At 49.7% G+C, this 22,973-nt stretch overlaps 1 protein-coding gene across 9 annotated transcripts in view; it reads right to left on the bottom strand.

The window, feature by feature from the left end:
* The window catches only part of Atxn7l1 (ataxin 7 like 1), a 219,487-nt gene that overhangs the window by 28,059 nt on the left and 168,455 nt on the right, over nt 1-22,973 (bottom strand). For all 9 annotated transcript variants that reach the window (XM_032907636.1, XM_032907627.1, XM_032907628.1 and 6 more), the window contains 2 exons: nt 20,136-20,361; nt 2,687-2,964 (listed from right to left, as the gene is read on the bottom strand). In XM_032907636.1, coding sequence (XP_032763527.1) covers nt 2,687-2,964; nt 20,136-20,361 — 504 coding nt within the window. The remainder of the gene's footprint in view (nt 1-2,686; nt 2,965-20,135; nt 20,362-22,973) is intronic.

The following is a 22,973-nucleotide window of genomic DNA, read 5'->3' as shown; positions in this document are numbered from 1 at the left end:
AAAAAAAGGAGACTAAATAGGATTTGGCATTAAGACTACATTTTTTTAAAAAATGCACATATGCACCAACAAGTGTGACATTGTCAGGCAATCTTTTTTTTTCTTCCCCCAACCAGCTGCTAAAATGTCTCAAGAACCACTCGGGGAAAATGGTGCTCCGTTCTGAACCCAGACTTTCTGAGTCTGGGTACAGGGCAGCACAGGGAACAGGGTGAGAGCAGGGGGCAGGAGGGTAGGACCATGCTATTCCAAAACACTTGATTTTACTTAAAAGAGTCCCACGCAGGTCCTTGGCGCTTTGGGCATAGTAGTTGCAGAGCAGAGAGCACACTACCTGAGACCTAAAGTTGCCTGCTTCCTTCACAGGCTGCCTGGAGAATCCATGCATGTCCCCCAGCCCCGCCTCTGCCTTCCTGGTTTATCCATTTAAGGTGGGAGCATGTTCACTGACTTGTCAGGGTGGCCTTCCCCAGGCTTTACAAAGCCCTTGGTGAAGGCTTTCCAGGAGGCCTCACAGATAAGCCATTTCCCTGAACAAGAATTGGCAGTGCCTCGGGCAGGGGCAGGAGAAGGTGTGGCCGTCCTCCTCTGCGCTGTTGAACTTGAAGGCACAAGGGACACGGGCTGCCAACCTTAAACCTCGCTTTGCCTGTAGCCCCGGTCCAGAGGCTGCACAGGAGGATAAGACAGGACACGCTGGCCTGAGAGACAGGAAGAACGACTGGGGGGAGGGAGGGCTGTCCTCCTGTCCTGACTGCCTGAGGTGTTGATTGCTTCTATGGAAGCGACTGCTAACTGTTTTCCTCATGCCTCCTGTTGTCTTTCATCTCTTTGGGGATTGCAAAGAACACTTACCACACCTGTAAAATGTGGGCATGTGTGGTGGTAACCTTTCCAGGACCCCGCCCCCCAGGCTTTCGGAAAATCTGTGCTGTCTCTGGTAGGCACCTGCAAACACCAGAGTCCTGTGGAGCAGGAATACCACAGTTCTCTGGGTACGAAGGGTGGTAATGTTTAATGGTGGACAGTGGTGATTAGGAAGGGTGCCAGGTCTCTAGAAGGTGAGCGCCTTGAATGCAGCAAACTGAAGAGAATTCCTAGGCCAGAAACTGTCAGCATTTGCTGGCATAAACTTGAAGCATAATAAATACATGTTCTATTTTCAAGTCTGAGGGTCAGGAGGAGGCTGTGAGGGAAGTCGTGATGCTGTCTACAAACTGCACTCCCCACCCCAGGGCCATCAAAATACCCCCCTTCCTTCCTCTGTGAGAGCTTTGTCCAGAAGTGAGTGAGGGAGTGAGGGAGTGCCAGGTGCCTGGCTGCCTGCTGTGGAGGCCTTCACTTTGGTCTGTCAGAGTCAGGCCTGCGCCCAGACACACACCAGCACCTCCCGTTGGAATTGAATGGGGTTTTGACTAGGGACAGAAGTTGGCTGTGAGAGAGGTAGAGACTGGCAAAGGACCTACTGAGGAAAGAGAACCCACAAAACACAAAGTTGCCCACCCCCACTTCAGATAAGGATACAGGCTGGAAGACGCCAAGGTAGGATTAGTGCAGCAATAAGAGACCCATCATAGCCTCTGGACACTGCACAGGCCGACCCCACTCCCACCCCTGCCCCACCACACTGGGACGAACACTCCGTTTGGGAAGACAGCTAGCAATGAAGGACTTGATCCATAACGTGAAGAAGCCTTACCAGGTTCTCCCTTCATTGTTATTGTGGACGAACAGGACTTGGAGGGAGGTACAGGGCTGTTTCATTTGAATGCTTTTGGGTAGTCCCAAGTACTTTTAAAATAATATTTAAATACAAATATAAGACAGAAGGTTCAATTAAATATGAAGTAGGATATGAAAATTACTCACACCTTGGGTGCTTAAAAACCATGCCTGATGCAGAAGATACATTCGCTCAAGGACGGCTTTCTCTGCACTTTGTTTTGCCTAGCTACCATTACAGAGAACCCATGGTGTGCACAAGCTATGAGTGTCAAGGCTTCTGGTCATTTGGAGAAAGCAGAACAAGCCAGGTTTAGTCCTACAACACACCCAAAGCAAACATCCTCCTTTAAAAACAGCAACTGTCACCTCTGAGTGGCCATGTGTCTGTTCAAGGGGCTGAGCAGGGACCCAAGAGACCTCCCAGCACCCCCATCTGTTACGATGGTCTCTAAGCTCCCAGTAGGAAATCCAGCCTGACTATCAGGGAGAAGTCGGCCACAGTGGCAACTGCAGAATCAACCCAGAAAGCCAGAGGCCAGAGGGCAGAGAGCAGAGGTTACAGTTGCCCATGCAGCACAGTCCCTGATTGAGCTGTTCTACTCAGCATGCCATGAGCTATCAGGTATCACACAGACAGACCTCCCTCACAGCAGTGAAACTTTAGTGGGAGCCATGTCAGAATGGCCACGAGGCTCACAAGACCCTTGGAGTCTACAACTATCGATTGGTACAGAAAGTCCTCTGCTTCCTGGACTTCCAGGATAACTTCAGCCAAATTCAAAACTTGGCCGGGGACCTTATCTGCGTTGGGGGAATGGAAGCACTGTCTCCCTGGTAGTTTCTTCAGGTGCTAGTTCTGCTTGCAGCTACCCTTCACATTGCTGTTCGAGCACACCACTGGTTAGGGACTCCTCGGTTGCAGTCTTAGCGAGAGCCCGGCTCTAACCACAGTGACACATACCTGAAAGTCTCCGGTAAGGCTTGTTGCTGTTTTTGGTGCCATTTGGGTGCTTCTTGTCTATGGTGGCTGACAGAGTCCCCTTGCCATTTAAGGTCTTCTCTGGTGAAGGTGGCACGGACTTGGACATCAAGGTGGGCTTAATTAAAGGTGGGGTGGAGACGGCAGAGGAGGAGGAGGAAGTGGCTGCGGTAGTGGTTGTAGAGTTCATTTTGACATTGGCACCGTCTGCCTTCACTAGGTTAGGGATTTTCTCTAAACTGACTACGGGAACTGGAACGCTGAAAAATAAAGGAACATACATGCACGGCTGTTTTCTTTGATAGACCCGGTCCACTGATGAGCTACACCCGCTTGCTGTTATCACAACACTTCCTTATCACTTATTTATGCTCCTCCTGGAAGCGAGCAGCGTGATTCCCCCCGTTGCGATGGGAGGTAGATTTGTGCCCGTGTAAAGGGCCAGCAGGGGGTGAGAGGCTGGCACGGTGCCCAGGGTGGATAAGAGCAGACTGATTACCTCCCAGGCCGGCTGTCCCCATGGATCCTCTGATTCCACCCGCCTCTCGGGCCCTCTATGTGCTCCTCTCTGACACAGCACCTTGGGCAAAACAAGGCCACCACTGTGAAGCCCAGGAAGACAGGTTGTCTGTGCCCTGCAGACAGCCTGCCACTGTGGAATCGGGTCCCTCCCCTCCCCATTCTCCTGCTGGTGAGAGTCTCCCCACCCCAGCCCCATCCGGGGCCTGACATCTGCTTAGCTCCCGAGTACTGACAGCCTCACACCACACAGAGCATGGCTGCAGTCCAGCCAGGGGCACACCATGCTGTCGGAGGGCTTCTGGATCGGGCTCGCGTCCCGAGGGTGGGCTCAGATGGAGTGAGCCGCCGTGTACCATTATCCAATATTCCATTTTAGGCAGCTAGTTATGTAAATAGGCAATTCTCCAGACTGGCAGGTGAGAGGATGAATTTTAAGAAGGCGAGAGCACAAAGGTGTGCATTCACTCCTCAGAACCTGTCACCTTCGCCCCACTCCCCTGCTAGTTCCCAGTAACGGATGTGCATTTGATTTCTGCTGCTCTTTAATGCGGGGAGGACCCTGTGTCTGGAGGGGGGTGGGGGAGGTGGGGGAATGTGTCTCCGTGTCTTGAAAGATGAGATGAATAAGTTTTGCTTTGGTCTCTGAACCAGGTTCCCTTTTCTCCTGGCAGGAGGGTAGCCTGCTAACACTTCAGTTCCCCAATCATCTTTGAGCTGAGAGTGGGGATGGGTTAGCTGTTTGAATACCAAATGACGGAGAATATGGCTCTCCCATGCCTACAGACAATGTAGGGCATGAAAGAGAGGCTGTTTTTGGCAGGGAGGAATCCTATCTGTCCACACGTCTGGCTCTCGCTTCTCTAAGGCATGTTCGCAGATCATTTCTTTGATCAAGTTGTTCATGAAATTATTTTTGCAACTCGTCCTTCTCTGCCACCCTTCTGATTTTGTAACAGGGCCGCAGACATTAGTTATAGGTCTTTGCCAGTGGGCACACAGCAGTAGAACCAATTGGGGCTGAACATTTTAGACTTTCCCCTTGGGCCATGTGTTTTCTTGGCCCGCAGAAAGGTGGCTTGGGATTTCAAGTCTGAGAGAAGGGAAATGGGCACAGTGGCAAAGGCTCTAGCAGATTCTCCCCGTGATCAGAATATTGGAGTCACAGAGACGGGGCTAAACTGTGGTTCTTGTCTGTTCAGTGGTGATTCTCTAAGTGCTCACTTGTTAACTGCTGAAGAACAGCCCCAGAAACTCTCTGGGGGGGGGGAGCGTGCCAAGAAGTCACACAGACACTCCCTGGTGAGATAGGCATTCAGGTCTGCAATAGTTTAAATGCAGCCCTCAACTTTTGTTTAGAAACTTAAATCTCCAGATGCATATGCTGACGGTGTTTAGAAGAGGGGGATGTCTTTAAGAAGTAATTAGAATTAGATGAAGTCCTGTGTGTGTGTGTGTGTGTGTGTGTGTCTGTCTGTCTGTCTGTCTGTCTGTCTGTTTGTCTGTCTGTCTGTCTACAAATGGGGCTGATAGCTTTATAGTAAAAAAAAAAGAGAGAGCTGAACTCTCAGTCTTCCTGGTCCTCATCAGCTGATACCCACTGGCATGCTGCACCTCAGGAAGAAGGTCCTCATTAGATGACAGCCCTTTGTTATCGGACCCCTGAGCCTTCTCACTGTTCATTATAAATTCATCCAATTTGTGGCATTTTGTCACAGAAGCAGAAAACAGACTAAGAATATAAAAAGATACCATAATGGCAGAAAATGCAAAGCTATGGGGGAAATTATGAAATATAATTCTTCTTGACTTGTTTCTTCGATTCAAATAAGCACCGATTACAGGAATCAGGGCCTTTTATCCCCCCTTTGAGAAACTGTCTCAAGTAGTCCAGGCTGGCCTTGAACTCCTAATAGTCCTGCCACCATTTGCCAAGTGCTGTGATCACAGACTTTTCCCAAGCCTCCTGGTTTAGAAAGGACGTCTTGAAGGGGCGTCTTTACACTCCTGTTCATGGCATTGTTATTTGTGAGACAGCCAGAAGGTGGGAGGAAATGAAATGCTATTAATACAACATCTGGATGTCTAATCTTTAGCTTTGTGAAGAACGGAAACTCTGACACATGGCTGGACCTCGAGGACAGAATGCTGAGTAAACCAAGCCAGCAGCAAAGAGACGAACAAGGGATCCCACTTACGCAAGGCACCCACAGTAGCTATAGTCACATAGACAGAAAGGCAAACAGTGAGTGAGGGAGATGGGGTAAGGGAGGAGCTGGGGGGGGGGTGAGGGAGGCATGGACTCAGTCTAGAATCTCAGTTTTGCAAGATGAAAAGAGGCGTTATGTTGGGTGCGACACAGTGTGATTATGCTCAACACTACTGTACATTAAAAATGGTTAAGATGGTAACTTGCATTTTATACATTTTACCATCCTTTTTAAAAGTACCAAGTAACAACTTCACGAGTCGCAAAATTCATGCAACCTAAATTATACTTCGGCAAGTCTGTGCGTATGCATGTGTGTATATATACATATGTATATCATATATGCACATATATTACATGCATATATATTATATACCCGCTGTGTATATATAGAGAGATATATTACACATACACACATGCCATATTACTTCACAAAAGGAAATGAGGTCTTTCAAGGTGTAGATCTGGTTCTTATTGCAGAAGCATGGCAGAGTACACAGAAGGCCTCCAGTTTCTGTGAGAAGTGCTCCTGACTTCAGCAGACCGATGCCTGGATGGGGTAATCCGGAGAGATGGCCCCGTGTCCCCCATGCTCACAGGGCAGTCTGCACGTCTCCTCTAGAATCAGAGGTTGTTGTCAAGTGTGTTCTGTGAGGCAGCCACATGCCACAGGTGCAGAGAGCTGACATGACAGCCAACATGGCAGCTACCTCATGATGGATGCTTCCTAACTGTGCAACCACACCCCAGCCAGGCTACTTCCTTCATCTCTTATGTGATCCCCTAATGTGGAATTTCTTCTACCTCCCATTATTTCCTGTATCATTCATGCTTCTAGGACTTCAGCTGGGCTCTTGATACCAATACCCGCGGGCAGGATCTAAGGCGGAATCTACCAGAAACATGAAGGATAGAAAAAGGCTGTGCAAAAGAAGCCAACGGAGAATTAATTCTAAAGGCCTCGTGGGTCATAAGGGAGCTAGCCGCTAAGCAAACATCCTGGGTGTTGGGTGAACAGGCCCCCATGTCAGCAGAAGAAAGAGAAGGGGATAAAATTTTTGTACCAGGAATTCCAAGAACTCACCACCAGCTAGAGGAAAGAATGTGCACAGGGAGCTGTCCCTGGTACTTTTCCTGCGTTGTTGTTCTCTCCAGTAAAAGCTGTGGGCTTCTCTCAGGTGACCTGCCTTTGGGCCAAGCCTGAGAAGGGAAGGTGAGGGAAAGCAGAAAAGTAGGCAGTTCTAGGACAGTGGGATAGTGGGAAGGATCAGAAATACCCTGAGAAGGGGGGAGAGAGAGACTCACAAGCTTGACATCCCTACACTCCCCGCAGTACAAATTCTAGCCCGACTCCTTTCTCCGCCATTACTGGCGCAAGACCCTCAAGGGCTGGACAAAGGACATAAATGAGCACAAGATGGTGCCACACAGTGACAAACAACCGACCCCAAGGAGCTGGCTGATGTTCAGAGCTCTTCTTCCTCCCTTACATGCTGCCACCGGTGCAGGGGTGTATTGTCCCCGCAAGCCACCAGCTCGGAACTGCCTTCTGCTGCTCTCCTCTCCAGTGCCCACACTCCCTACCACCACCTTCCTAGGGAGTAAAGCATCAGCCTTGGGCAGGCAACCGAGTGTGGCTCCTTCAGGGGGCGGGAAGCCCTGAAGTACATTCAGGTTCAATTCTTTCCCCTCCACCTGCAGAGGAGCCAAATGCCCCTACCCTGCTTTCGCAGCGTGGCCAACTCCCGTCGTCTGGCCATGCCGCAGCAGCAAGGGGAACTCCTATGTGTGGTGAGGAGTTAGGGGGAGCTGGTTAGATGGAAACACCCAGAACACAGGCTGTCAAGAGCTATGTGTGGTGTGTGTGTATGTGTGTGCATGTGTGTATATGTGTGTCTGAGTGTGTCTGTGTGTCTGTGTATGTATGTATGTGTGTATGTGTGTGTCTCTGTGTGTGTCTGTGTGTGTATGCGTGTCTGTGCATGTGTGTCTGTGTGTGTATATGTGTGTGTCTCTGTGTGTGTATGTGTGTGTATGTATGTCTGAGTGTGTCTGTGTATGTATGTATATGTGTATGTGTGTATGTGTGTGTGTGGCGTGTGTGTCTGTGTGTGTCTCTGAGTGTGTATGTGTGTGTGTATGTATGTCTGTATGTATATGTATGTGTGTCTGTGTGTGTCTGTGTGTCTGTGTGTGTAGTGTTATTTTGTGTGGAGTGTGTATGTGTGTATGTGTGTGTGGTGTGTGTCTCTGTGTGTGTCTATGCGTGTCTGTGCGTGTGTGTCTGTGTGTGTGTCTGTGTGTATGTATGTGTCTTTGTGTGTGTATGTATGTGTGTATGTATGTATGTGTGTCTGTGTGTGTATGTGTCTGTGTATATGTGTGTGTCTGTATACGTCTGTGTGTGTGTGTGTGTGTCTGTGTGTGTGTGTGTGTGTGTCTGTGTGTCTGTGTGTCTGTGTATTATGTATGTGTGTATGTATGTATGTATGTATGTGTGTATGTGTGTGTGGTGTGTGTCTCTGTGTGTGTCTCTGCGTGTCTGTGCGTGTGTGTCTGTGTGTGTGTCTGAGTGTGTGTATGTATGTGTCTTTGTGTGTGTATGTATGTGTGTATGTATGTATGTATGTCTGTGTGTCTGTGTGTGTATGTGTCTGTGTATATGTGTGTGTCTGTATACGTCTGTGTGTGTGTGTGTGTGTGTGTGTAGGAGATAAACAAGTCTGGGAAAGGAGCCAAAAGCCTCCCCAAGTCCTTCCCCTTCCATGTCGAGGGAGGGATCCTTCCCTCCATTCTCGTCCTTCATGGCATTTATAAACTCACTGCTGTCCTCCTTTTGAGGTGCTGTGTTTAAAAAGGAAAGAGGAGCCCCCCATGAAGACCCTGCTGCTTTCAAAATGCCTGTTTAGTGGGCTTGGCACAAACTCTTTTAGGGAGCCCAGGGTGGCTGCCCGTTCCGGCTGTGTCGGAGATGCTGGGGGCCTTTATTGCCTCGTTATGTCTGTGCCTCCTCCTCTCAGGCCTGGGAAGGCATTGCGGTGTGGAGATGGGCCCTCCCTCAACCCCTGGTACCACAGGGCGGTGTCTACCTTCTGTTTCTCTGGTGCTGCTCTGGTTCCCCATGTCTTCTTCCTGTGTGCTTGGCCTGTCTGAATTGATCTTTCTAGACCAAGGCAGGTCTTCTGGCTTTAAGAAAAATGGTTCTCTTGGCATCAAGCAGATTCCCCTCCCTGCCCAGTGATGTCTGCAAAAGAGCAGAGGTGGAGAATCATGACAGTGTCATTGTGAGAGTCACTACCGGGCTGCAGGGCCAGCTGCCCCCTGCTGGCCATGCTTTCACGGTGGTCGGGGGTTTATTCTCCTACAGTCAACAGATATGCCTGAAGAAAACAGTTCGGAGTCTGTAGGTTTGCAAAACCCGTTGCCAGCCTTTCCCCACTTAACACGTGGGGTAAAGACAGATTTGACAGACAGGAGGGTGAGGACATATGGTATTTGTGCTGTGGGTTATGTGTCTGATGTGAATTTGAGGCTGTCTAATCTCTTCCACCACTTCATTTGACAGAGAGCTGCGTGCCTGTATGAGAGGCCTGGCAGAGTTTGGAGAGTCTCTGGGTTATTAGCAGAGCTCCCCCCACCCCCTGACCCCGATAGACCATCTCACTCATCCTCCTTCCTTCCAAGTGGCAGCAGCATTAAATCATCCCGATAAAATGGAATTTAGCTCTTTTAACCTACTCCCGGGGTAGGAGTTCTACTTGGCTCTTGGCGATGCACTAAGCTGTTGGGGAAAGTCTGCCGCTAGGAAATTATTTCCAACTGGAATCCTTGAGGTTGAAGAACTACTAGGGACGGTCTGGCAGGTTTAAGAATCAGGTGGTCACTAAGAATCGATATAAAGAACAGCCATGGAATCCTGTCCTGCTATGACAGGTACCGCACACCTCGATGAATGGGTACCCTGCTTTTGAGGCATCTGGGAAAATGTTTAAGAAGCCAACTTGTAAATGCCTTTAGCAAGCCAAAAAAGGGAAGCTATCTAACCGCAGGGCCTGTAAATGAGAAAAGTCTACTGGGCTGATCTAATATTATCTTACGGCAGAGAAGTGAGAAAGGCAACGCCATGGGCCATCACTCTCTGCAGGGTCTGGACTCTCTCCCACACAACACACCCTCAGTAAACTGAGAGATGTGGTCAGACCACATGGCTGCTGTGGGTGGGGCGAGGGTGGGAGTGGTCCTGGCAGCAGAGTGGTTGGCAGGATGCAGAATATGTGGAAAGCTCATCAAACGCCCACTGTTGGCCAAGAAGGGTACAGCATCTTCACCAGTCATGGACTGTGGGCTGCAAAGTTTGGCCTCTTGACTCCATTGCAAAGGTGATAAGTTATGAAGAATGATATGAGATTCCCCCTGCCCCCGAGACAAGTTAGAGGTCTGTGGGTGAACATGGGAGTTTGAATAAGCTGACTTTGATGAACGGTGGAGAAGAGTCAGAAGCAGGGGCTGGGGAGAAAGCCCAGTTGGTCAAGTGCTTGCTGTGCAAGTCTGGGGGCCTAAGTTTGATATCCAGCATCCATATAAAAGGTTGGTTGTGATGGAACATGCCTGTGATCTGACTTCAGGACAGCTTGGAACAGGATCTGTGAGGCTCACTAGCAAGCCAGCATAGCCTACCTGGCGAGTCTCAGGCCAATGAGAGACCTTGTCTCAAGACAAAGCAAAAACAGGTGGATGCCACCTGACAACACCTGACATTGGCCTCTCTACGTGCACACACGTGCACACACACACACACACACACACACACACACACACACCATAAACATCCTCCAGACACACAAAATAATCAGGAACAAATAACGTAAGAATTAGGGAGGAAAGGTGGGGCTGAACTGAGGGTCTGTGCCTTGTCAATCAATGCTCTGGCAAATTCCCCGACTGTGGAGGTATCCGGCCCCCGAATCCTGCCTTCCCTATGGCTGGATGCTCTCTGGTGAGGGCCTAATGCATGCAGCTTCCTGGCTTTAGGGACTCAGCAAGGTCCTAAGGACTTCTGTCCTTGTGAATGGGCAACAGGATGGGGGCTTGGCTAGTGAGAAAGCCTGGGTGTTAGCTCTTTCTCCTTCCTTGGTGGGACAGACCTGACCAACCTATCTCAGCCTCACAGGCCTGCCTCAGTTTCCTTATCAGTGAAAGGAAGGCTTGGCATTTGAGATGATTAAATGAGGTACTGGGCACGGAGCGTCATTTGGGCGCAAGGCACAGCCTCGAAGTTGAAGTGAAACGAGAGAGAGAGAGAGAGAGAGAGAGAGAGAGAGAGAGAGAGAGAGAGAGGGGAGAGAGAGCGCCACACCATTCACTACCTCACGGCCCCTCCTGGGGTGTAAGCCATGGTCACCATCAGAAACCTTTTGTCCTTAGGGGGTGGAGTGGACGAGTGGGAGGCAGCAGAAAGGTGGGGTGGGTGGCTTCCAAACTCACCCACAGAAGAGCAATCCTGGGAGTACAGTGCAGAGGAAAATTGGAAGAAGTCATTCCATACTCAGGAACTCCTGAGCTTGGGTGAGTCACTGCAGCTTACATCTGGATAGGGATTTCTGCAAGCAGAGCAAGCAGGAAGCCCAGCCTACTCTCATAAGACAATTCCTGCAGTCCAGCAATGTGGGGACTCTGACGTTCCAGGGCACCTTGTTTTCTGGGGGAGGCTATCTGTACACCTCCCAGGCCATTCAACGGGATGAAGGAGGCCCTGTTCTCTACAGTTTTCTCTTATTCCAAGGGTGTGGAGCTTAGGAAGGGGGTCCCCAGCATCACCAGGAGACCAAGGAGTGCTAAGTATTCCCGGAGAGCCCTCGTACCCTTGGGCTGTGGAAGAATCAGCAAGCTGGAGAGTAGTCTGAATGTAGTAGGGCAGCTGATGCTGCCCAGGCTGCCCTTGGGAACAGCTGTGGGTACAGTGGGCTTCAGGCCCACTCAAGGTTTCGCCAACAGCTCCAGACCCTACCAACACTCAGCGCATTGCCCCATAACTAAGAAGCACAGACACACAACTCAGATGGGTGGCCATCAAGATTCACATCATTGCGGAAACAGCATGAAGGCCACCGAGGGCTAGGGGCTGGGGGGTTGGGTGGATTCTGGAAGAGTGAGTCCCTAGCAATGGCTTAGAGCTGGCTATCCTCAGGAGCAGCAAGTGGGAACAGTTCCCGCTGTGGCCACCAGAGGTCACTAGCTCCCAGTATTGGAGCTGTAAAATGTCCTTTTAGAGAGCCTGTTACCTGAGTACCATGGCTGGAGCATTAAAGTCTCCTCAAGCTCTAGTGCCAATTCGGACCCAGGAGAGGGATGGTGATTCCTTAAAGAACGTCCTCCATGTCCCTGTCAGGGAGGGATGAGAGCAGACACCTGAGATGACCCTGGGATCCCACGTCCGGGCTCTCCCTATAAGGAGTCACTCTGAACACAGAAAGGAAACGGCCAGGGACTCACTGCGACCAGCTGCTCCCATTTACCTCAGAGAAGAACAAACACATTCAGAACAAACATTCCCATTCATTCACTCATTTTCATTCATATTCTCTCTGTCTCTGTCTGTGGGCAAACAACCGGGAGCCACTGATGAGTTCTGAGCAGTACAATGTGTGTGTGTGTGTGTGTGTGTGTGTCTGTGTGTGTGTGTGTGTGTGTGTGTGTGTGTGTGTGTGTGTGTGTGTGTGTGTGTGTGTGTGTCTGTGTGGGTGTGTGTGTGCAAGTGTATGTGTGCATGTGTGTGTGTGTGCATGTTTGAGTGTGTATTCAAGTGTATAGGAGTGTGTGTGTGCCTGTGTAGTGTGGGAGTGCATGTGTGCATGTGAGTGCATGTGTGCATGTGTCTGTGTGTCTGTGTGTGTCTGTGTCTGTGTGTCTGTGTGTGTGTCTGTGTGTGTGTCTGTGTGTGTGTGTCTGTGTGTCTGTGTGTGTGTCTGTGTGTGTGTCTGTGTGGGGGGTGTGTGCAAGTGCATGTGTGCATGTGTGTGTGTGTGTGCATGTTTGAGTGTGTATTCAAGTGTATAGGAGTGTGTGTGTGCCTGTGTAGTGTGTGTGTGCATGTGTGTGTGTGTGTGTGTGCATGTTTGAGTGTGTATGCGAGTGTATAGGAGTGTACATTTGTGTGTGTGTGTGTGTGTGTGTGTGTGTGTGTGTGTGTGTGTGTGTGTGTGTGTGTGTGTGTGTGTAGGGAAGGGATGTACTGAAAAGGCAAAGATTTCACAGCCTGCATGGACGCTCTGATATGACTCCCTGGGGCTTCTGGGAACCAACCCCCAATTCATGCCAGCACCAGGCTAGAAGAGCTAAGCCCCAAGTCCCTCCCACAGGCCTCTGGCTGGGTCCTCTCTGTAAAGCACTGGGAAGGCATCCAGGACACGTGAGCTCCCACATGTCCCCTCTCTCCCAGAAGACTCACCTCCCATTTCCAAGCATTTTGGGAGGGGCCGTCTGAAAGGAGTGAGCCCCTCCCCCACCACGCTGTGGGGTGTGCACAGGGAGGCCAGGAGCCTGCTGATTCTTCTTCTGCATTGGCTCATTTTCCCTCTGGAGCAGCAGGCTCATCTCCTGCATTTTTAATAGTGGGGCATATTTAGCATTCAACACACACTTGCAGGTTGATAAGGCCCAAGGAGACGGCATCAAGCCATCCATGGGAGGAAAGCCTCTTCCCAACTCTTCCCTGCCTCCTGCCACATCAGCCAAAATCGGGCAGATCCTAGTTTTCCGTCTACTTGCAGGGCTGTCGTGGGGAGGGACAGCAGCGGAGAAAGTTGCCCTGGCTGACAGCCTCTCTGGTCCCTGGTGCAGCAGAGACTCGGAATAAAGGATGAAATGGTTCGTCTTTCTTTCTTGAGATGGGGCCTTTGCTCAAGCTCAAGTAATCTTACCCGCTCTGCATCCTGAATGCCGGGATTATGGGTTCATCTGCTGGGACTATGGATAGATTCCCGGTTGTCTTTTGCCCACCTCCCTGTGTCACTGTGGACTACATGGACTCTGTGGCTTCCAACTTCCTCAGGGGTGATCTCTGACAGGCAGGTGAACTAGAGAAAAGGGCTCAGAGAGCCGCAGGGGAAGGGCTAACAGTCTGCTATGTGGAGTCTCAGCGGGTCAAAGGAGACAGGTTCGATGACAGGAGGATGCTGTCTTCCTCTTTCTCCCCTCTCCTCTTCCTCTTTCTTTCCTGTAATGCCGGTGACCAAAGCCTCGAGCACATTGGACAAACACTTTATTGTTGAGCTTCTCCCCTAACCTATTTTGGGGACAGAGTCTTGCTAAGTTGTCCGATCTGGCTTTGAACTCGCTCTGGAGTCCTGGCGGACCTTGAACTTTTAATCCTCCTGCCTCGAACTCACCAGACCTGGCTCCTCCTCCCCATGTCCCTCCTCTTCACTGTGTGCGTGGACACATGCATGGCACGAGGTTGGTATGGAGGTCCCCAACTTTGTGGAGCTAGTTCTGAGGACAGAACTCAGGTCACCAAGCTTGTGGTGAGCCTTTCACCTGCTAGGTCATCTCACCGGCCTTCTCCTTTCTTCTTTTAATTTTTTCTATGTTCATTTGACTATTTTTTTGAGACAGGGTCTCACTGTGCAGCCCTGGCTGGCCTGAGACTCGCTACACAGATAGCCAATGCCTCTAAGGCGCTGGGTCTAAACACATGAGCTACCAAATGTAGCCTCCCCCTTCCTTTTATTTAAGGTGTTTTTCCCCTCCCTACTAAGTCATAGAAAGGGGCAAAATCACACAAGTGCAGACTATCCAACTTGGTGTGAAAATACCAAGGGATCAGCCTGACTCGGGGGTGCTGTTTATAGCCAGGCATTCAAACCTGAGCTACCTGTGAAAGGGTATCCTGATGCCAACTGTCAAATTCCATGTCCAGTCCGCCAACCCTATAGACAGGCAATCTTGTGTGCTTCTGTGGCCTTGAGGGTCAACTGAGAACTCATTTGGATAGGGCCTCTGGCTGGGCACTCTCTATGGGTCTCCCTGCTGTTCCCACTATAGGTCCAGAAGTACCAGGCTAACACAATTAAGGACTGAGTGTTCCTTTCGCTTCACAAGAGACCCAGAGGTTCCCATGTGGGGTCACTCAGAAACACAAGGTCTGTGCTCTCTGAGAGCAGCCACTGGTGACTACTTAGCTCGTGCCGTGTGGTGGCTGCTCTCTCGAGCTGAGAATGGAATTCTAAATATTTAAGTTCACACCAGTTTTAAAACAAGAGAGTCAATCCCGTTATGACGGGGTTTGAGTGTGTTTGGGACCACTTGAGTTTGCGACTCTGCCAGACGGTTTCTAGTTCTCAATGGCACCTGACAATGAAATAAATATCCCAGGTGAACAATGCCCTGTACTGCAATGACTTGGGGAGGGATGAGGGGGCTTTGAGGAATGTGAACTAGCTCACTAATTGTATGCTGAAATGATAATATTGTGGCTGTGTCAGGTTAGAGAAAATATATCCTAGAAAATTAGTTTCGTATTTTTTTTTCAAGGCAGCTGATACTTTAGAATGAGACATGGGGCACACACTGTATCTTCCTCCACTGGATACTGCCAGTCCAAACACTTCTCGACAGAAGTCGGGAAATCACACGGTCCCCTTCAGTGGACCCATCTGGTTCTCTGTGACAGTCAGTTCAAGAAGTGTTAGTCACAGTGGCCCCTTGTTTGAACAACTGCCAACAGGCCACCATGCTGGGGACACCCTTGTAACTCCTGAGGAGAGGGAACGAGGGAAGTGGGATGTACGATGGAACACACATGCACAGAGCATCACGGGAGAGCATCATGGGACAGGGCATCACAGGCAAAGACCATTAGCCACGAACTGAGAGCAGATGCTGGCCAGGAGGAAGTGAAAGAGAAGGGACTCAGGACAAAGGGGCCAGTGACTAGGGCATAAGAATGTCAGTGATTTGGACCAGGAAGAGGGGGACAGGGTACAGCAGGAAGAACAGAAGGCTGAGCAGGCCCTGCTTCTGAGGTTCCTCTTCCTGCCCCATTCCCAAGGGCCCTATCTTTGGCCTTCATCCTTTTCTCAACACATTTTGGGGAGGTCTTGCCTATACCCATGGTGTCAATGTCCCATCTATGTGGATGGTTCTCATACATCTTTTCCAGCCCTACCTCTCTCCTGACCCCAAGGCGTAAACATTCAGTGCCCACCACCTACTTCTTTGCGAGTATTTCTCAGATCCCCGGAACACACAGATTCTGATGCAGCTTACCCTCTGTCCCTTGGGGAAGTGGCAGACATGGTGGCCCAGCCATCTGAGTCTGAAATACCACCATCATCCTAGCTCCTCCCCGGTGGTCCTGTGCTGTGTGTATTGGTCCTCACCCTCGGGTCCTCTCCCACGGACCTGCCACCTCCTCCCTGTGCCGCTGCTCCTTCCTCGAGCTCGAGCTCCTACTGCGCCTCACTTGGACTGTGCAAAAATGTCCTCAGTCTTCTCAATGGTTCCAGAATGTTCCCCCAGCCTTCCTTGATACTGCTGCCTGCCAGGGAGACTTTGCGACTGAACACTGCTCTTTTAATCCCATAGGTCATTTTTCTGGGGTCCTGAATTTGCTGCCCTCAGTGGGAACTTTATGCCTTCTTGGATTCAGAGCCTACCTCTCCTCCGGTGCAAATGCTCCTGCCCATTCTGAGCCCTTTCCCTACAACATTCTTCCCACTTGCTTAAGATTTATTTATTTATATTTTTTACAGTGACCAAACAGACACAGCATAAAATTACATCTTGAGCTGTGTTTTCTGTGTCCAGCTCCTGATTACAGACATAGTAAGGGTCTCTGGCTTAGGGTTTAACTTGGGCTTTTTGGCTTTATGAAATGTACTCAGTGGCAACTACGTTTTCTTTAGTTTTGGGGTGCTGGGGGCTGAACCCAGGCCCTCGTGCATGGGATGCTCACGCTCTATTGTCGGGCTGCACCACCAGCCCAGAAACCAAACTTTGAATCTTGAGCTCTCCTCAGGCTAGCCACCTCTGTACAGTATTCTCTTACGGTCCTGGGCCAGGGCTTGGGCTGCAGGAAGGAGTCAGACCCACAGCTGGCCACATACATAGTAGGCTGTTTTTTCTTTCTCTCTAGAGACTTAGCCCCACAGAAGCTGATCTACAAGGTCTGAGGTCTTTTTTTCTTCTCATGTGTATGTTTGCATGTATGCGTGATATATGTATGTTGTGTGTGTGAGTGTATGCACATGTGTGTGGGTACATTTAGGGGCTCGAGGTTGAGTGTGTTCCTTGATTGCCTTCAAGATAGCCTTTAAGATGGACCTCTTGGTGTAACTGGGGCTCATCGATTTGGCTAAATTGGTTGGTCAGTGGGTTTTAGGGATCTGCCTATACACCCCTTCCCCGTCACTGGACACAGACTGCTGGATCTAAATTTTATGTGAGTTCTGGGAATGGGAACTCAGGTCCTCATGCATGTGACAGACCTTTCACCAGAAGAGTCGTCTCCCTGGCCTGGCCCCGTTTTTTCGTTTCTTTTTTATTTTTTGGTTTTAACGTAGAGGATGGGGATCTGAACACAGGTCTCCATGAGTGTTTATTGAATGAGAGGCAAGAAAAGCAAGTTCAAAGCACTGCGTGGATTTCCTGTGTGACCCTGAGGCAGCCACTTACCATGTCAGATCTCATTCTTAAGCCTCAATAGACTGTGATTCTAAATTGCGGGCCTCCCAAGATTCTAACGTCCTTACTGCCTACTAAATGAAGAGTGCGCCCTACCACCAACATGAAGACCCTCTGTAAGTTGGCCCCAAATTCCCTCTGTCAATCCCGATGACCCATTAATACCTATTATACTAGCATTCACTGCTCTCTTCCCCTGATATTAGAACGTGCCTCTGCCTATACTCAGTATTTAATGGACACTTACACTAATAGTTATGTGCCCACTATAATAATCGCCAAGGGTGCACAGGGCCCACGGATGCAATACAGAGAGCTTTGTGCAAGTTAAAAGGAGATGACTGTGGTCCACACAATGGACTGGCAGTCTTCATCCCCTGGTGCACAACCTGTACAACTGTAAGGTAGAGCCTTGGGGATCCAAAGTTAAATATGACAGAATAGGATGAGGCACACAAGAAGGGCATCCGACCCAGGCAGAGGACTTAGAAAACAGGCCTAACAGGTGAGGTCAGTCACACTTCGGCCGCCCCTTGGTTCATCATGGGGTAAGACAATTTTCAGTTGGCTATGGATGTAGAAAGTTCTGAAAGCCAACGTGCATTTTTAAAATTTGTTTGTAAATTTTATTTTATGTGGGTGGGTGGGTGCTTCGCCTGCGTGTGCGTTTGTAGGCCGCATGTGAGCCTGACACCCTCAGAAGCCAGAAGAGGGCTTCAAAGTCCTGGAACTGCAGATGGTGTTAGCTGCTATGTGGGTGCTGGGAATTGAACCGGGGTCCTCTGGGAAAGAAGCCAGTGTTTTTAACTGCTGGGCTCTGGAGTTCTCAACACACATTTACCATAGGTTGGGAGTGGCCCAGTGAGTAAAATGCCTGCTATGAGCTCACTCTCATTTGATAGGTAATGGGGCACTTGAAATTATCGTGATTTAGAATTCAGGCTTAAAATGGGACAAGGGCTGCTGAGTTAGACTGCCTCAAGCACACACAGAATCCATGACAGAGCCTGGCTTTGAATTCCATTTTCTTGCCTCAGGGTCAGTGCTGGGTCCCTTCCACACCGTTCCCCACACAGACTGATCATAACCCCGGGTCCACCTGCCCACCATCGCCCCTGCTGGTGAGTGCCTCTTCCACGGACATGGGAACCAGTTTCTTCTGTCTTCCAATGAGAACTAAAGGCCAGGGGCTCTCAATGGACTCTTCGGGTCCTCCGTGGGCGCTAGACCAGCGCTGCTGAGGCATCCCTCCCCGTGGACTAAGAAGCTGCTGGGTTTGCAGCGTGCAGGATGGCCACGTGCAGCTTGTGGACCACACAGCTCGTGCCACGTGAGCTAGTCTAACAACCGTGGTACACTCACGCTGTCAGTTCTGCTCCTCCCAGTAACACTCTTCATTTGCCTCTCTGATGCTGGAGACCTCACTCATGCTAGGTAAATGCCTTTACAGCCAAGCAACACCGCTCGGCCTGAATAAGCTATTTCCCCATGTTCCATCTCCATGGGTCCCCCTGAATCTGTGGCTTCTTATTTTTCACACGGGGTCTCACCACGTAGTCTAGGATAGCCCTTAAACCGCCATTATTCCTCTAGCCTCAGCCTCCGGAATGCTGGGATCACACATCTACCCCAGCATGCCTGTCTCTGAAGAGCCACTCCTCCATGACGGATGAATTCCTCGGTCTTAGCCCAAGGTTATGAGGCTTCAGCACAGATGGGAGAGTGATGATGATGACGGTAATTATCCTTTAACATGTGTTGTGCACATACCCTGGCCTGTGTGTTGTACTCGATGCCATATATGAAGGAGCTACTGGATCCTCACAGCATCCCAGGGAACAGAGCTAGTCTATGAATAGATCCATTTTACAGCACAGGAAACTGAGGCACAGCAAGATCAAAAGACATACTTGCCCAGGATCACCTAGCAAACAGACCTGTTCACGGGGACTAATTCCTTAGCAGTCAAGCCCTTCCTTGGGCTTTCTGGGGGCATTGAGAAGGGCCTGGAAGTTCTGCACTGCTACAAGCTCATCAGAGGTCACCAACCGTCACTTTCCGACCAGGGTTCTCCTAAGCAACTACACCTTCGCACGAGACAGATCTACTCTCCAGCGGCCCACAGAGAGCACAGCTAGTGTAAGAAGAGAGCGGCTGGCAGCCATGTACATCCACGTTCCAACCTCTCCCACTATCACCTGAGGCACTTTCATTGATCGGGCATAATTAGCTCTCTTCAAGTCATCATAATTCCCAGCTCGCAGTGCCTGCCCCATTGATGGGTGATTGTATTCCACAGCCTTCCTGGGTAGGACGTTAAGTGCAATTAACTACCATTAATTAATGAACACCATTTCTCTTTAAACATATAAATTAGACACACTCCGCACTTGCCCCTTCTCTGTCTTCAGGAGGCCTGGAAGATAAAGCTGTGACAAGCTAGTCCCAAGTCCCTCCTATTCTCAGTGTGGCTTCCTATTTGTCTGGTCCACAGGGAACCTTTTGTCTTTTTGGTAGAGACTCGCCATCAAAGGGGTGACTTTCCCTTTCTCTCCTCCCTACAGTTAGTTATGAGATACCCAGTGTCCTTGAGGGCTGGGGAGCAGAGGCCCGGTGGGGAAGGGAGACTGAAGCTAGGACTGGGCCACCACCATGGCTTCCTCCTTTCTCTTCTCCCTCTGCGGACTGACCATCTGTGCTTTGACTGCTTACACCAGCGTTTCTCTTCATTGGGGCAGAAAACTGAGAGGCAAACATATAGCTAAGGAGTCTTCCCTGTTTTTCTTTTCCTTAGACACAGACAGCTTGGTTCTCAAATGTACAACCATTCTTTGTCAAGACATACAGCACTTTTAAGGCCCCCATGCTCCCTCTAGTCACTAAAGATTAGCAGTTGGCCTCCTCGTGCCTTCCTTCTGGGTTCCTGCCTCAGTACCTCAGATTTCTGAACATGACACCCAGAGTCAAAGCCGGAGTGGGGGAGGGCAGAGAGAGACTCAGCTGCCCGGCGCCTGGACTCACCATGGTTTATCCCTTGGTCCCTTTGCAGAGAAGACTGTGTGCTGTGTGCTGCTGGAGGTAAGTAGATTGTCTTTGGGCGTTTTAAATGGCTTTGAGGTGCTGCTGACAGCGTTATGGCCGCTGACACAGGCTTTTGTCTTTGCCTGTGCTAGTGATGTCCGGGGATTGGAGGCTGGAGACGCTGCTGGAGAGGGAGAAGGCCTGCACATTGAACTGTGTCTTCTCTCTACAGGGGAGAAAGAACAGAATTCAGCACAGCATCCGTGGCCAGTGGGTCCCACCGTCACCCACACTCGTGAACACCACAGGCACAAAGCAAGCCTCCGCTGGCAGGGTCGCACCTCCACAGCCTCTGACATTTGCTCTGATGTTGGCTTCGATGCCAACTTACAATGACTGCAGTCGGGACTTCTGTATCAAATGGCATGCTAAGCTAACCCCAGGATTCTCCAGGGAGACATTTCTATCCTTCTGCAAAACCACTTCCATGAGAGTAGCAGGTGTCACCTGACACAGTGGATCAACCACAAAACCAACGTGATCCCCAGACAGCAACTCGGGTCTCCTGGGGCAGTGGGCAGGGCAGAACTCTTAGCATGAATTCTCCAGCATACGAGTAGCATGGGATTCAGGGGTGGGGGTGGGGGACCATGATGGGAGGATCTTTCAGAGTTTTTAAAGGCCCAGCGTGGCTCAGCATGGAACAGTCTACTGATGTATCTCAGCTATGGCCTCTTTAAGCTCACAGAGGTCCAAAACCACAACACAGACCAGGATCCAAATGCCTGAAGCAGAAGCACAGAAGTGGTGCATGGACTTGGGAGCGGCAGCTTCCTGTGCTTCTCTAGGAAGTACTAGAGGTCTGAGCTCAGACACCTCATTCATTCACACCCTGCCAGCTCCCGTCTTCTTGGACCAACAGGAAGAAGGCAGATGTGACCAGGGCAGTAGATTCAAGAAGCTAGGATCTGATATGCACCCTGATGGTGGTTATTAACAGATGGAGAGTGATGGGTTTGATAAAAGTTAGGGTGTCTAAAAGGAGTCCATTTCCACGTGCCTGAAAGCTTTGTACACACTTCCGAGAAAGACATATCAACCTCTACAGGGTGCTCCTGAAATCCTAAATCCCCTCTGGCTCTCCGGTGCCTACAAATAATTAGCTGATTAATATTCGCTGAAGAAATGGATGACGGTGGCAGTAGAGGTCCTGATGGGAAGAACTAGAGATCACAGATCTACAGTCTTCAGTGTCAGTGACGATAAAGGTGGAGGAATGGAGAGGTGGCGGATCACAGTCTCCTCCCTCCAGCCGAGAGCTGTCATGGCTGCTGTAATAGGAGGCTGATGGGACAGAAAAAAAAAAGCCAGAGTGTCCTTTGAAGGCAGGTTAGGGTTTCTCTACCATCCCTCATACCAATGGGCCATCAGGGTCTCTCAAATAGACCCTTTGGAATTGGGTGCTACAGTATTTGAGGCTCACCTGATTGTCGGGTTTTACCTGACCAGCGTTTACATTTTACCTCTACGGAATGATTCTGTGGCAGTAATCCTTGCTAGGCTCAGGGTGAACCCTATATGCACGCTTTATTCCCAGAAACTATCACGGAAGGTTTTGAAAACCAAGATCTGTTCGGATGCTGTAGAAATAGCACAGGGCTGGGACGCAGCACACCCTGGGTCCTAACACCCTGGTGGTAGGTTTAAGTGAGCCCTCCCAGTATTGAGCTCTCTCTTGGCTTCCATGACTTCATCTATAAATGAAGTAGGTTCCTAGATGGATTCTCAGGCCGCCTTCCCCCTCAACTACGAATACAATGCTTCCTAATATCTGCTCCTCATATCTCACAGTCCTAGATGTTACAGGATAATTACAGGCGGAGTGCTAAAATACCTCGTGTGAGTGGGCTCTTCCGTGGAAGAACTCGCTTTTTGTAAAATTGTATGGCCGTTAGAAGAGCGGCTAAGCATGTCTACCCTCCTCACAAATGACTGGCTATTGGAAACTCAGAGACCAGGTGATTGCCAAGGTCAGAACTAATGACTGCTTGAGGAATCGGGCCTTGGCCATGGGCCCAACTGCCTCTCGGGAAGGAAATGGGGTGTGCCGTGAGCAAGATTAAAGAACATAAAGTCACTGAAGGTTAGGAGTGGGCAATACAAGAGACCTAGCCTCATCTCCTTTGCAAGGCCCACAGGGAAGACCTGGTTTGTGGCCATGATGGAACCAGAACCCATCTTTCTTCCCTTAAGCCCTCTTCCTTGGAGCTTTGTGCCCTTCAGAAATACCATTTTAAGAAATCCTTCCTTCCTTCCTTCCTTCCTTCCTTCCTTCCTTCCTTCCTTTCTGCCTGTCTGTCTGTCTTTTTCTTTTCTTCTTTGTTTTATGACTCTAAAATAAGATTTTTATTTCTACCATGGCTCTTCCACGATTTCCTCTGGCCTCATTCACTGACTTGTTCAAAGCTGATGAGGAGTGGGATGTACAGAAGCATCACTCATTAGCCTATGAATACTGAGTAACAACATCCTTATTTTCCTAAATTAACAGTTAAGAACTGTAGATGTAGCAGGATTGGAGGGGAATGAATGGGAATAGCACATAAAGACACACATGAAAATGCTGTATGATGCCTGTTAGACTTTAAAAAATCAATTAAAATTAATAAAAAAAATTAAGTAATGGCAAGAAATTATCATTGAAATACAAGAAGGGGGAGGGGACTGGTGGTTCTGAAATCACTGACTTCATAGAGAAGTCGTGGTCATGGTCTTGGCCCACACATTATACCTATAAACTGGCATAAACATCAAATCAATTATTTTTCTTGGTTTTAT

Source organism: Rattus rattus, chromosome 7 (genome assembly GCF_011064425.1).
Source record: "Rattus rattus isolate New Zealand chromosome 7, Rrattus_CSIRO_v1, whole genome shotgun sequence".
Classification (NCBI taxonomy): domain Eukaryota; kingdom Metazoa; phylum Chordata; class Mammalia; order Rodentia; family Muridae; genus Rattus; species Rattus rattus.
The sequence above is the reverse complement of the archived record's forward strand: the minus strand, read 5'-3'. Positions and strand labels throughout refer to the sequence as shown.